Here is a 15,941-nt window from a genome sequence, read left to right as displayed (position 1 = left end):
GAATCATCTAAGAAGAAACCTTGACAAGGTGCTTCAATGACTGATTTTAAAATGGCACTTTCTAAGGTTTAGACCCAACATTGCTAGTTTCCTATCTATAGTGATAAAGGTCTGGAGGCAGGTGTCTTTGCTGGTGTGAGAGTCACTTTCTGGCATCGATCCTTAATCTTGGATGAATCTTTTCCTTTGGGCTCAAGCTACTAACACCAATCCTTGCCTTATGACGAAACATTTTCTTTTAGCTTAAGTTATCGGTACCAGTTCTTACTCTTAGAGGATTTGACTTTGGGTTAAAATCCTTTGTTAAAATTAAGGTATCATGGTAGGCACAGGGAAGAGAAGAAAGGTGAACCAACTATAGAAGCTAGAAAGAAGAAAACTCTTGCATCTAAAGCTAGAACCAACTATTAAGTCAAGTGACAACAATAGTATTAGGGTTCTAGATCTTCTATATAATTTCACTTACTCAGTTGTGCTCAATTGCCGTTTGATCTAACTATGGAGGATAGGATATTGAGGAAAATAAATGAATTCCAACCACCTTATTATTATCCACCATGTGACTTAGATCAGACGACAATTAAGCATAACTAAGCATGTAATTAATTGAGTAGGTGAACATGACTCATGTATTAGACTCATTAGAGAATAGTTGAAGTTACTTAAGTGATGAATTTTATTATCATGACTCAAAAAAGATATGACATCATGTGTAATCTTCAGTCTATTGTTGTCTTCCCTTGATACAAAAAGAAGAAGAAGACATATTAACATTGTAAGTACAATTCTATAAAATTAAGAGCTAGTTTAAAATTTTAGGATCTGAGAAATTATTTTTGTTTTGATTTTCAATTTCAAAACTTTATTGGAATCAATATCGTCAAGCATATGACTCATTGATCTTAAAATAAATATATTAAGCTTCACTCAATAAGTGGAATTGATCAAAATATGTACGAGATACAATAAGGGCCCAATATCTAAATTCCACCTTTGTCTAAACCTTCGAATGCATGAGACTTCATATCTAAATTGTGGGAATGATATCACTCAAAAGTCATTCAAAGCTTGATCAAAGAACCAAATTTTTACTGAAGAAGCTATAGAGTCGATTACAGATTTGAATATATATATATATATATATATATTATCCACTACAAGATTTACATATTTTTTTTGAGGTAAAGAGTACATAAATTAATATAAACCTTGATCTTGGTTAAAAAATAGTACAAAATAGACTAGTCTAGATAGACGATGTAAGCTCCAACTAGTGTATGCTAACAAAATCAACTTGCCTTATAGGCAAATTATTCTATCTAATCCTACTACGCCAAGTACACCATTATGATATGAGAGAGCATGATACTTCCACAAAGACTTCTATAAAAGCTTCTACTAGCATATACCTTATTTAACAAAAACAAATTAAACAAAGGCTTCCTCTTTCCCTTTGGAGGATTTTGGGGTACCTACTTTCACATGCAAAGTGAACTCATGAAGTCCATTCACCAACTTTTCCACTTTCTTGGAACTCTTGCTTCATTTCATAGGAGAGGTCTTCACCACTTTACAATCTGCCTTGATTGTTCTTGGCATCTAGAGGATGACCTCGTTTCTTGGCACCCTCCTGTGATGAGTCCAGGACTACCAGCCCCATGGTCACATTTTTAAGATCAGTTCTGCCCACCACTAGGCTAAGCTCGGTATCTTCATGGAGACCCCGACCACATTATTTGCTTCCTCCGCAAACCAACGACCTGTGATGTTCCATTTTCTAGAATCTCCTCACCGGAGGATAGCGCAAAACTACAGCCTTCTCCACTGGACTCCAACCCTTCAAAAGAACTGACATCATCTTGGCCAGCCTCGCTATTCACCTCAATCCTTGCAGTATTGTCAGAAGTGCCCTATCTAGTTGTTGTATTCCTTAAATGGATAATCCAAAGAGCCTGGGGCTTTCGCGTCGCCGTAGGCATGAACCAAGTTAACCCAGTCTAACCGTCCCGTCCCATCTATGCTTTAAAAATCATTGATGGACCAGCAGTAGGTGTGTTATCGACCCTAGCCAAGAATCGCTCTAGGTTACGCCATGTCGGAGAGACTGAATCGCTTAAAGCCTCCGCTAGCTGTAGACCCTAGTATGGCAGTCTGACATAGGTAAGTCTTCCATAATCACGGCACCGGCCTTACATGTTCTTATAAAAGAAGTCCAAATCGACATCTAACCCATCTTCCACAGTGAAACACCGCCTATACGACATTGGTTGCATCAAGTCCATCTCTACTTTGATCCGGATCCGGTCCGCCTCAAACTCTACCGTGTGCTCTGTTAATACCGCCCTAGGGCGCAGCTAAGACGACTGAGACACCAGTTCAAATGAAAAGGCAGGAGGAAGACCTTTGATGACACAATCGGATTGATAACTAGGTTTACCAGTAATAAACCTAACAAAAGGGTTATGGAGTCCACCAGAGATAAAAGAGAAAATTCTCTATTTCATTGATTAAAAGTTGAAAAGATAGGTTCTACAACCGCTTGCAGCTGCTTAAATAAGAGAAAAGTAACCCTAGGGCGACTAACAATGAAACCCTAAAGCCCATGGGTAAAACGAAAACAACCCAAAAATAACTAGGAAAACCAAAACTCCGAAAATAGAAAAATGCAGTTTTGAGGCCCTAAACGACTCTGAAAGCCCGAAAAAGGCCACAGCTCATAGCTAGGCAATGAATCTTGTTTCTGGCGTGATTCCCTTTTCGGAAAGGTAAGGTACGTCCATATCGGACACCAAGCTATTTCGTGTCTACTAGTCACTTTTCGTTTTCCTCCTTTAGCACGATCTAACTGTTCTTCGAATTGGGCTGCCATCCATTCTGCATCATTTGACCTTCATGCAGAAAACAAGAGTATATATTCAAAGGCACAACACTTATTTGGCCAACCCCATCATATGACACCAATACTACCAGTGCTAGGTCAAAACCTTAAGGACCTCCACGGAGTATACGGTTTTGATCCAAAGGGTCCGATAATGTAAAAAGGAAGCGATCATCATGATCCTGCACCGTGTACCTGCCATTCAATCTCCAAGCGTGACGGAATATTCCTGTGAACAACTGTTTGTTAATAGCCCTAATTTTCAGCAGCTTACCTACCAGATACGTCTGTGAACACCGTACACCTTATCCTCCCGATGGCCAAAAGTCAACTGGCTTCCTACCATCAACCAATCCCAACCTCACAGCCATCTCGTCTATGGCATCCATGATCTCAGAAAACTAGTGTAGAAAAAACTAGGGTTTTGCCTCTCTCACATAAGGGAACGCATGCATGCAACAACTAGGATTTTTACTATGGGATTTAATTGTATCAACAAAAGCACTTGAGTTACTAAATGATACATGTACGTACTAGTTTGGTAATGTTTGGAGCAGCAAACTTAGATTCACCAAGAACCTTATTTAGGATTTTATCATTTTACACGTTTTAAAAATAGATTGTATACAATTTATTAATTTTATAATTCTTAGTTCATCTTCAAATAAATAAAAAGAAGAAAATTGTTCAATGGTACTGATTATTGTCTCTTTCTAACAACCTCACTAGCACCGAGTACGTCACAGTGTAAAGTGTATTAAAACTTCTCTAAATGTATATTCAAATGAATGTTCTAGATCAATGTCAAAGTGTTACGTATGCTAGAGTCTAAGCTCCAGAAGCAATAATTTGCTTATGTCACATTTGGCCTAACTGGAAGAGAGTCTAAATTAAAATAATACCCTTCAAACCATCTAAACTAGGCTACACACCTTTTTTTTTTTTTTTCTCATTTACCCATCCTCATATACTAGTGAGATTCGAACTCATATTTGTTTGAGATTTCAAATATATAAATATATTTATATAATATATATTACATAATTGATTAAAGAGGTGCGATTTTTTTTTTTAAGGGGAACAGAAGATAATTCCATGGATAATAATCATACAACCATACTAAGTCAAGCAAGAGAAGTCTCCTCACATTACATTCGCTGCTCAACTATTCAGACTAAAATCTAAAAGGAGAATGCAAAAACTAAAATCCGAAAGAAAAATGCAAGGAAGAACAACTACAAATAAATTTATTCTTACACAACTCTAACTCTCTGCATCTGCCTTAACTAGCTTGGTGTCTAACGACCCTCTTGTTATATACCCCTCCACCAGTCACTGCAATGAATAGCCTCAATTAGAATCATGTTGAGTCCAACCCACAATGAGCTCACCAAGAAGCCCAACCCAAGCAAGAGAGATGAAGGAAAATGGGCTGCAGCCAAAACCTTAGCCCACTCCCACTACTCTCATCCCTACACCCAGACCAACATGAACTAGATCCCTAGTGAATTCGCCGGAGCTACTGCAGCCGCCGACTCAATCCGATGGCCTCCCCAATTGAGAAAACATGGCTTCTAAACCCGCTACCACAACACCTAAACCCCCATCTGCAAGGAGGAGTGAAGCCTCTATCTTTTTTGAAACCGCCTCCGCACTGACGAGCCTTAACCGATCAAAGCAGGTGCAAGCAACCTTCATCCACAAATCGCTGAACAACTTCACCAACATCGAGCCACCGGGATCTTAAGATCACAGCGATCAATCACCGCCGAAACTGTTTCCACCAAACCAACCTTGCCAAGACGAGGCCAATCTGAGGAGGAGAGCACCTAAACACCTCGCCCAACATTCTACCATGCACCACCGGGAAACATGACTATCGCTGCTCAAACATGACACCACCGCCTGCAAGAAACCCTAGGCTTCTAATGCTACCATGCGCAAGGCACGTTCTTTTTCTTGAAGAGGTACATGAGCAGTGATGTTGCTCAGAGAAGGTTTTGCCTTTTTGTTGAATTATACATAATCAGATTTATGATTATAGTAAACAAACATGTGTTAAAGAGATAAAACTTGTTCTTTGTCTATGAAAATGTACATACCTCTTAGAGAAAGGCTAACTATATAATAATAGTTAATATTGAACAATTGTGTTTATATTGAAAGGGTGCATATGGCACCTCTTCATCTCTACATAAACACCAATACATGCTACTAGTTTAAGGAAGTTTCTATTCATATATCTAAAATTTGCATTTGAGCCTCCCCATTTAATAGATCTCCAACTTAATTACTTTCACAAATAACCAATTTGCTATCTACACCTCCCTAATTTTTCCACAATACCCATCGTCTAATAAAATCAATAAAAACCTTTTTTTTGTTTTTTTTGTTTTAAGGTTCTATTCATATCTCCAAAATAGATAGTTGGACTTTATATATATATATATATATATATATATATATATATTTTATTGTTGTCTTAAGTAGTAATGTTTACTATGAATATTAATTTTTCTAGGATAGAAGGTGGTTTAATAGTTGTATGATTTTTTTGCCTGTCTCTTCATTCAGTGATTTATTACTTGATTCCACGGGAGACCTTATCCCAAGTGTTTTGGTAGTTCAAAAACAAGCAGAATAAGCTTTGTTGATCTTGCTGGTTTGGAAATGAATATAGACAAGGACGTGGGCAGACAATCTGAAAGGAAAGGCAAATATGTAAAGAAGTCCTTGTCACGGTTTTGGTAAGATTCTATAACCATTGTATTTGATACTGATTCCATCAAATGCCAGATTGTAGACAACTTGCGGTGGTATTGATATGATATGAGAGATGCATTTTTAAAGAAGATACGAGAGAAACAATTTCTTTGATCAATTGTACATTCTAATATATCAAAGTATATATAGACTTTGCTGAGATCAGTTACCCTTAGGCCATTGATGTGACTTTTTAATGGTTGATGTTAATTTGGTGTAGACTTTTGGTAAATACTCTGGCAAAAGCACTTCATTCTTGAAAATCTGAAGATGCATCTTACTAGTCTTCTTGCTTAACACATTTACTTCAGGAATAAATTGGTGGTAACTCAAAAATAATAGTCATGTGTGGTGTTGTCCCAGATAACAGTCATTTACTTCTAAACCCATGCCTTGTATGAAGACTCCAAAATGGTGCTTTGCTCAATTACTGAATCATCACTTTCTTTCACAGAGTTTGATGAATATTTTAGGTTTTATGTTCGAGGAGAAGGTTTTCTCCAAGCTAAGGACTACGTACTGTTCGTTGAGGTAAGAAGATGCTTCTCTCTCTCTCTCTCTCTCTCTCTCTCTCTCTCTCTCTCTCTCTCTCTCTCTCTCGTGTCCTTATTGGTAATTTAACATGAGTTGACAAAGTCAACTATAACTTGGAAAAATAGGAAGGTCCAAATGCTAATTTTAGATGTATGAATTGAAACTTTCCCAGTTTAATCATCGAAAACATTCTGCAATCAACTCCTTTGTTCTCCCATTCTTCTCTTATAACCATACAATTTCCTTCTAGCATTTCTAAGGGACATCTTCAATTTTGATATATTGCAAATTCCAAACTCTATTGTATCCTGGAAGTGATTTGCCAAAAAACCTTTAGCAAACTCATCTAGTGGCATGGGGGAAAATAACACTTTAAGGAAATGATTCAAATCATAATTTAAACTTGTTCTTCTATTTCCGTTTTCTCCATTCTCCTATTTACATTAATATACCCAACTATATCTCCACATTTTTGATTTTTTTACATAATTAGTAGGACATATTTCATCTCAACAACTAAATTGTACTGAATAAAGCGACCTAAAAAGTAACCAAAAAAAACACTTAGCCTACAAGTATTATATTACTTGAAGCAATCCTACTTGAAATGGCAAGGAGAATGGAAGCATGGAATTCTTTACCATTCTCAATTTAAGTTTGATTGGGATTCTTTAAATTTAACTTTTGTAATAAATAAAAAAAAAAAATGTCTCTTGACCTATCTCTGCTAGGGTTTACTCAACGACTTCCGTCTTCGACAAATTCTTCATCACGGCTCTTGGTGATTTGCGGCTAGGAGAGCAGAGATCTTCTCCTTTATCTTTTCTAGTTGGCCTGAGGACTGTGGCGGTGGTGTTTTCTATCGACGTGTTTTCTTGAATTATTGGTACTATTTGTTCCTCTTGTTCGGTGTTGCACTAATCTCTGGATGGGCTACTTTGCTTCCGATGCCGGTTCAGAAGCTGTCTTCTTTAGTTACTAGGGTGGGGGTAGATAGATGTATTATTGATTCAGTTTCGGGTCAAAGGACCACCACGGCGAAGTCCTTATCCCCGATGTCGGGTTTGGGATTGGGATCGTCTCTTGAGCATCGGATCGGGATCGACTCCAACTGTCGACTTTGGGTTCAGAAGTGACTTCTGTCCTTGACGGCTGGTATGTTAGGGTCGGGATCGAGATTAGCAGGATCAAATCTGCATGTCTGATTCGGGTTCATGATTGTGTCATGATTTGGAGAACTAGTGGTGGAAGTGAAGACTTGATTGGGCCTTCTGGGATTGATGTTGTGGGCTGGTCTCGGATTACTAAGGTGGTCGCCGGTGGAGGTAAGGTTGCTAGCGGATGCAGCAAGAAATTCGACGGCGGCTATACATTGTCATCTACTAGGGTTTTACCTAATTGGGCTTCCAACTGGGCTGTTATGGATGTGGGAGTCGGTTGTCATGCCGGATTTGCTGCTGGAATTGACCAAGGAGGTGAGGTCGGTGGTGGCGGCTTTGCAAGGTCTGCGGTTGTCAAGCGTTTTTCAGGTTATGGTTTTTGGGCTCTTGGTTGGGGCTTAGGGCTTTTTAGGGGTGGAAGTTGCCTAACTCTTGGTGGAGATGTTGGGGATGTAGGTGCAGCATCCTCAACTAGTAATTTTTAATTTTCTTTTGGGTCGCAAAATTGAGTTTGCTCGGTTGTTTCATTTATTTAACTTGCTTCTGAGTTTCTAGGTTTTGTTAGAATAAAGGTGCATAAACTTCCTTAAAATGTGAGTGTATCCGGGAGTGCGAGGTTTTATTTTTTATAATAGGTCCTTTGTATGTCTTAAAGGACGGCTCTTTCTGTCGGCCCCTCAGGGGTGTGTCGTTTTTGGTATTGCTTGGAATGCTTGCTGAAATATAAAATTGGCTAACCTCTTTTGATTCCAAAATAAAAAAAACTTTGTAATAAATATCATTTGTGAAAGAGGGGGGAGAGAGAGTCAGAGTTGAACCTGAAATAATACATATCCATTTTTATATGCCTTTACAGTTTACAGTCATGTGTTGGGACATTTTTGGAATTGACATTTTACGTCAACTGGATCTGATGATGAAAACTAAGAAACTTAATTCGTTATCGTTGTCTTGGCTGTCCCGATCACTCTTCATGACTCAACCATGTCCATTGATTACGGTTTGTAATTTGTTACTATCCCTATATACCTGGCCATGATCATGATCATGTTCTTGATCTTCCTCCGTACTTTCTCCATCTTCACCATGATCATGTTCATCTTCCTCTTGATTTGGATCCACATTTTCCCTCAGTGGCTGCATTATTTGGAGCTTCTCAACACTACGATCGTCAATGCACGACTTGTGATATTCAATCTTCTTGTTCTTCTTTTTGTACAAGGCTTCAAGCTGGTGAAAGTAAGGACATGTTTTTGAATCTTCGGGTCTCGTTTTGCTGCTCTCCTTGACCTTCTTGAAGTATTTGTTGATGTTCTCCCATTTCTCCTTGCACCTCTTCGAGCTCCGATTGTAGCCGAGCCTCCTCATCCCGGCCGATATCTCCTCCCACAGAGACCCTTTTGGCCCAGCTTCATGATACTTGACATCAAGACTTGTCCTAAGATTTATCAATGCTTGAACTTCCGTTTTCGGCCATCTTGAGGACCCAACAGCAGCTAGAACAGAATTGCTTTCGCCGTTACTATACACTTTCTTAGCCTCCAAAGTTCTCGGTGCTAAATCAGAACTAGTAGTGAGGCCACGTTGGTCCGTTGCCCAAGACACCGGTAGTGCTGGCAATGGCCGAGGCACATTTGTTGGTGGTACTACTAGTATTGCGGCATCAGTGATTTCGAGTGATCGATTATCATTCGAGTTATGTTGCAACGAAACCTTCTGCAAGAATTGTATGAGGGCTGTGTCTTTAGCTGCCGCTGTCGATCTCTCTTGGACTAAAATCTCGTGTTCCCGATCGATTCTTGCCATCTCTTGCATTCTCAAAGCTTCTTCTTTCACCATTCGTTCTTGATCGCATTTGGTAATGGCTTCCAAGAACGTTTCTTGCAGCTTCTCCTGCTTCTCGAGAACTTGCTTTGTCAGTCTTCTGAAGAAGTATTTCCATTTCCTTTTCCTCTTGTTTCGTTGCTGAAACTCTTCGTCTGAGGCAGTAGTAGAAGATGTAGAGCTAGAGAGCAGATTGGTCGGATTTAATAGTCGGAATCCATTAGTATTATCTTGTGATGCTTGAATTTGCTGTGGCCGTGAAAAATTGTTTGTTGATGAATGAATGATTGGATCTGTGGCTGGAGTGACGCCGTTTTGCGGAACAGTGACGACAGGAGGGACAGTTTGGTTTGGATGGTGGTGGTTGTTGTTGGTCCACAGCACCACTGGCGGTTTTGGTGGTATTATTGATGGATGATGACTATTCTGATGACGATCAAAAGCTTCAAGTTCGTCAAAAAACCGATAAGTCTTTCCTTCTGGCTTTCCAGATCGGCCTTCTTTGGTTCTTCTGTGGTACTTGTACACGTTCTCGAATTTCTCCTTGCATTTCTTGGCACTTCTGTAATAACCAAGCTCCCCTAGTTTCCTGCACATATTAATATAGATAATTAATTAAATTAACTAACTCCAAAACCCCAAAATAAAATCAACAAGGGGAATCAAATTTACTAACTACACCAATTACGATTTGGAACCATCAATCTGTTTGAAAACACATATCCATCTTCATATATATGTTTGCATGCCACTGTAAAAGGTAGCAAAGAATATTCACTAGTGCTTGATTAATTATCACAAAATTAGTAAAATTCATAACATAATCCATATGCTAAAAACCAAGAAAACTATTAGATTAATAAGAGGTAGAAGAGTATGAAGTTGTTTACTAGCTTCAGAGATCGATCTGAAGAACAATAGTTCACCTTGAAATATCTTCCCACAATGGAGCTTTGAGACTGGAGTCGCGAAAAGCAGCATCCATTTGAGACCTTATCTTCAGGAGTGACAAAGTTTCTTGGCGCGGCCACCGGTTTCCTCCTCCTCCTCCTCCATAGCTCCGGTGGTCGTCATCATGACCACCCTCATGATCAACGTCACCAGAAGTATGCTTGTGATGATCTTCTTCACCTGAATTCGACAAAAGGGCGGCCGCGGTTTCAGTAGTAGTACTGCTGCCTTCATGAAGTAGTACTGCTGGTTCTGTCACCATCATGGCTTCGCCGGAGCTCCCTAACATGTTTGTTGAGTTTCCCCAACAGCTGAGAGAGAATGGTGTATGTGTAATTCTTTTGGGTTTTTATGAGTCTCAGATTATATAATATCTCTGTAATCATTTTACAATTATTAACTGTGAATATGGGTGGGTTTTCCCTGTCATTCTCAGTCCCTTTTTTTCTTTCCCATTAGAAAATAGACACTATTTTAGTATTTTTCCCTCTTACATGTAAGTAGTATTTTATTTTATTGTATTTTCTCATCGTAGTAAATCATAGGGTTGTCAATTCCGACACGACCCGATAATATGACTCAAAACCTGCACAAAATAAAATGGGTTGAACCCGCACGATTAAAAAGGAGGACGGCCGTGGGTCAACCCGCCATGACCCATTTAATAAATGGTTCTGCCATGGGTCAACCCGCCAACATGAAGTGAACCCGTATAACCCAATTATGCTATACTTTTTCTTGAAATTTTGAATGTTGGGAGCATTTGATCATAGGATTAGTCAATTTGAAATATTTTGCTTTTTAATTATTGGATTTAATTATTTATGAATTATACATAATTATTTTTATTCTTCGTCTTGTGGAGTTTTTAGTGAATTAAATCAATTTATGCATTTTTAAGTTAAATAGGTCGCATTGTTAACCCTTAAATGAGTCATTTTATCTAACACGACACGATCTATTTATTAAATGAGTTAAGCAGGTTAGAAACGGGTAGCACGTTTAATAAATATGTTAGGTTTGGATTTAAATTTTTGACACGATTATTAAATGGGTTGGGTTTGGGTTTGTCTCTTGCAATACGACAAATACCTTGACCCTACACGAACCCAACTCGACACAACTCATTCACAGCATTAGTAAATCATACTCTCTTCCTCTGAATGATTTTACACTTAATTTTCTTCGTAATTTACTTAAATTGCACAATATCTCCATATCGAGCTATGTAAATTTAATCGAGAAGTGGAAATAATTTTAGGTAAATCACTCAGAACATAATTAATCAATCAAGAGGTGATACGAAAAATAAACCGAGCGAGTTCGTGAACCAAACTATTCTATGTTTCAGAATCAATAAAGAATAATTACCGTCAAATTTTGGTTTAATAAACAAATTAATAATTTTTGTATCCGTACAAGCATATTATTGAAAAGAAAAATACAAATATTGTTATAAACATAAATTTCATAGAAGAAGTGAATTTTTAAATGTCACTAGTAAAGTATTTTTTTTTTTTTTCACTGTGGAATCTGCAGTTATTTCTGTTGTTAGTAAAAGTGTAAAACATAAACGCCACAGAATCGTCTGACTCCCTCTGCAGAAATGTGTCCCTAATTATTAAAAGTGCTTCTAATTGAACCTATGTAATAAAATGAAAAATAAAATACATAAGTGCTAGTGTATAATTAATAATAGTATTATGATTGGTGTATAATACACTATCTGGAAATAGTGGCAACAGCTGTGAGCAGAGATAGTGACGAGAGTAGAGGATAATAAGTTGGCCCCCGTATTATTGTTTAGGTCGGTCATGCTAATTGCTATTTTTACCTCTTAGCGGGGGGTCGTTCGAGCCTGCAATCACTAAACTATCCCCAAATTGACCTCTTAATCATGCAGACTGATTAAGCTAATAAATATTTATTTTGTTGGGAAGATGACCTAATTATTGCTGTCACTGTGATCATGATATCTGTAATTCGATCAAGTTGACAGTCGGCCACCCACTCACAGGATCTTCATCTTCAACCCTAACCACCCACTCGGAAATCTACCTCTGATAACAGTTGTGGCCAAACGTAATCGAACATGGAGAAACCAGAGATATAGGTACCACTATAGGAATAGTTCCGGATTAATTACCAAGTGTCTATAGTTTGAGATAATTTGATTGGTTCATATAACCTCAATAAAATAATGATCGGTTCAACCATTTTTTTTTTCTCCTTACATGCATGTGTTGGCCTTGTATTGATAAAACCACGGACATCTGGTAATCCGGATCGGATGATAATTACTCCCGTCGTAAGAACTATCACTATTTCATACAATCATGGGCCGCTAAAAATAATTTTTACCCTAATACCGTGATCAGCAAATTGCACCAAGAAAAGAACTTTCTCGTATTGACGCTTTAAGGCCGCCATAAGGAAAAATCTTGCAAATCAAGTAGAAACGATTTGGGAAAATTAAATCAATCCAAGTTTGAGGGAGATCCACCACATCCAAATCCCCCAAAGCAAGCTTGAAAGCCAAAAAGACATATTATACAATGTGAATTGCAAAATCTTAATCTTAGAATTTTGAACATTAAAAATTATTATTGTTTTTCTTCGTATAATAGGCAAATACCGGTTTCAAAATCAGTCTTATGCTGAGTCCTCCAAGGTCTTAATTATCAAATCCAATAAGATTAAACGTGTAAGTGGCCTTCCATTATGAACACAACCCGTTCACCCTCAGATTGTGTTACAGAAAATTTTTGGCGATCCTTAGGCCACGTAGACTATAGGACCAGGCAGAAGTCTACCAATATTGACAAAACCTTTCCTATCTCTATAGATAAGTCCTCATCTGAAAGATGATCTCAATTTATAAGTGATGTAATTAACTAGCATTACTCATTATACAAACAAGTTGGATATATGGTATTAGCTAGCTAGGGCATAGCCATTTATGAGAGAAAGAATTGACCTGTAACGGGTTAGGTTTCAAACCAACCACATACAATTGATATGAATGGAATGAAACTGTAATAATAACTCGTATGAATTATTTGAATTCCAGGGGACCATATAGTATTTATGTATCTGTGCATTATGTAATATGCAGGCCATATATGACGGTTTTTTCTGAAGTGGTATTTATATGTTTTACATTGATATGTGAAGAGCATGCCCTCTAGTCAAGAAAATCGGGCTGAGAATGCATGCAAGGACAAGCATTTAACGTGCAGCTTTAATTTGTAAAACTGTTCTGTTTTTCTATTTAAGGATCGTACATATAATTTGCGAAAGAAATTGATCGCATTTGTACGTCGGTCATTTTAGTTCTTCGAACAACAGTATAAAGTTGTTGAAACTTCGCAGTTTTCATGTTGTTGTGGACCTGGAAGAATTTTTACTCCTACAGTACTTTATATGTGAAAATATAAAATTACTGACATAATTAAGAGTTCCAAATTAGATTTTCTGTCAAAAGATGCGTCAACAACGTAATCTCAATAAGCTCTTTCGGATTAAAATAAATAAATAAATAATTGTTCAAGTATATCTGAATTGTGTGTCCGTCCCAAACTCTAGTTACTTGTCTGAGTTGTAATAGAGTTAGTCTTATAGATATTATTGGAGCTATCTTCGTAGATATCCAAATAATTGTACGATATGTTTCCTTGTAAAACTCTGATTCTATGCTTGTAATCCTCTATATAAAGATATGCTTGTAATCCTCTATATAAAGAGGCCTCTATTATCAATGAAAGACACAGCTCTTTCTCTCTCAATTTCGATTCCCTAAAACACGTTATCAACACGAAGCCCTAACCCTGAAACCTTAAAATCGTAGCCTTCAAACCCTAGCAACCTCCGCCGGACACCACAAAGCCCTCGATCCCAGAAGCCTAGAGCCGGTGGCGAAACCACCAGAACCGGCCGGAAAGTCCCTGAACCGGCTGTAGGAAAACTTGAACCGCTCGGGTTAGCCTCGCCTGCCTCCTCACGCGCCCCTGCGCCCCTCTGCCCTGTCGGTTAGCCTCGCCACTCCTGTCTACGCTAACCTCGCCTGCCGCGCACCCCTGTGACTGCAAGTTAGCCACGCTACTGATAACCTTGTGCACCCCTGTGCCGTTAGTTAACCTCGCCAGCGACACATCCGCGCACCCTTGTGCCTAGGGTTAGCTTCACCTCTGACAGCAGCCTCGGCCCAGCCTCGTACACCCACGCCGCTAGCCTCGCACAACCCGCCGACAGGTTAGCCTTGCTAGCTACACATCCGCGCACCCCTGTGCCTAGCGTTAGACTAGCCAGCGCATGCAGCAGCCCAAGTTAGCCTCGCCAGCAGACTTTGCAAAAGCTTCCGGCCACCCACTGGAGACCTCTGGCCAGCGACCACCACTTTCGGCCATGGGCGACTTTTCTGGCCACCTCTGGCAACTTTTCTGGCCAAATTTTCCGGCAACCTATTTCAAGGTAATTTTTATTAAACGTTCCCCCTTTCAGTACTTTCAATTCATTTCCTTTTTCTTGGGGACTTGGAACCTCCTTTCTTCTACCCCTCTTTCTTCTTCATAGGGGAGAGACCTAAGCCTAACTTTGGGGGTTCGTGCTATCTCCAAGCTTGGAGCTTCTTAAGACCTCAAAACTTAGAGTTTGTTGAGAAGATACGATCGACCACAAACACATCATTAATTGTTTCGATCTAATTCAATACCTCTTGGAATCGAATTTCTTGGGAGCAAGTACACTCAGAAATTCCTAATTTCTTGGGAGTGACTACGCTTAGAAATTTTTATTGTTTTAGTGGTAGCCTTTTTTGTTCCGAAACTAGCCCTCTTTTCTTGTTGTTTTTCAGGATGAGTAACTTGAACAAGTTGGACTTTGCTCCACTGGAGACAACAGGTGCTGGATATCACAAGTGGGTTCGTGATGTCTGCCAGCATCTCAAGTCTCAAGAAATTCTGAATACGATCCTTGAGACCAGTCAAAATGTGCTTAATGTTGCTGAAACTGCCATTTGGGAAGTAAATCAAGCTAAAGCCATTATTCTCATGACACGTCACATGAATGACTCTCTCCAAAAGGAGTACCTGAATGAAGAAGACCCAAGACAACTCGAGGTCGAACTCGAATATCGATTTGGCAATGTTTGTGACTCCCTGCTTCCTGATTTAGAAATGAAATGGAACAATCTCCACTTCTATTATTTCAAGTCTGTACTTGACTAAAACTCGAAAGCCCTTCGCATCTAGTCGTTGATGGAATTCAAGAATATCACTGATGCGATGTTGATCGAGAGGACTCTCTCCACCTTCCTTAGCTCTACAATGATGGTTGCCAAGAACGATCGGATTGATGTCAATACAGGGCACATCATAAGGTTTCATGAGCTAATTGGAGCCATGAATGTAGCTGAGAAGTATAACAACATTCTTGTGAAGAACTATAACTCTAGACTCGTGGGAACCAAGTCTATTTTGGAGTCTAATTATAGTTGCGGCCCTAAGGGAGGATGCAAGGAGCGAAATCCTAAGGCCAGGGATAATTCTGGACGTTCTGGTCCATATCTCGCCCTAAAGAGGAAGGTAACCGCCAAGATAAGTGAGCACGAAACTGTGGAGGTCAACGTGTGAAGAAAGAGAGAGGTAAAGCCTCTAGTTATAGTGGTGACGCCACCAAGGGTAATAACCATCCTAAGCATGGCCCAAAGGCGCATCGATCAAGGGATCCTAAAGGTAAAGATGCTTGTCTTTGATGTAGAGCGTCCGAACATTAGGCCAAAGCTTGTAATGTATCCCAGAATGTTGTAAACGCTTACATAATGTATCGTAAAG

General features: G+C 39.0%; 1 protein-coding gene across 1 annotated transcript; it reads right to left on the bottom strand.

Moving 5' to 3' along the window:
- Positions 1-8,122: 8,122 nt before the first annotated feature.
- LOC112173860 (trihelix transcription factor DF1) lies at positions 8,123-10,469 on the bottom strand. The gene is made up of 2 exons (XM_024311544.2): positions 10,086-10,469; positions 8,123-9,748 (listed from the first exon to the last, which is right to left on the bottom strand). The coding sequence occupies exons 1-2, from the start codon at positions 10,397-10,399 to the stop codon at positions 8,314-8,316; spliced, it is 1,749 nt and encodes a 582-aa protein (XP_024167312.1). The 5' UTR covers positions 10,400-10,469; the 3' UTR covers positions 8,123-8,313.
- Between the last annotated feature and the right edge of the window lie 5,472 nt (positions 10,470-15,941).

The sequence above is a fragment of the Rosa chinensis genome, chromosome 6, assembly GCF_002994745.2.
Source record: "Rosa chinensis cultivar Old Blush chromosome 6, RchiOBHm-V2, whole genome shotgun sequence".
In the NCBI taxonomy this organism is placed as follows: Eukaryota; Viridiplantae; Streptophyta; class Magnoliopsida; order Rosales; family Rosaceae; genus Rosa; species Rosa chinensis.
Note: the sequence above shows the minus strand (reverse complement) of the source record. Positions and strands in the feature narration are given on the sequence as shown.

Excerpts from the sequence above, each read along its gene's own strand:
- LOC112173860 (XM_024311544.2), bottom strand. The coding sequence starts at position 10,399 with ATGTTAGGGAGCTCCGGCGAAGCCATGATGGTGACAGAACCAGCAGTA. Across the intron at positions 9,749-10,085 it reads TTGTGGGAAGATATTTCAAG|GAAACTAGGGGAGCTTGGTT; the intron begins GTGAACTATTGT and ends TAATATGTGCAG.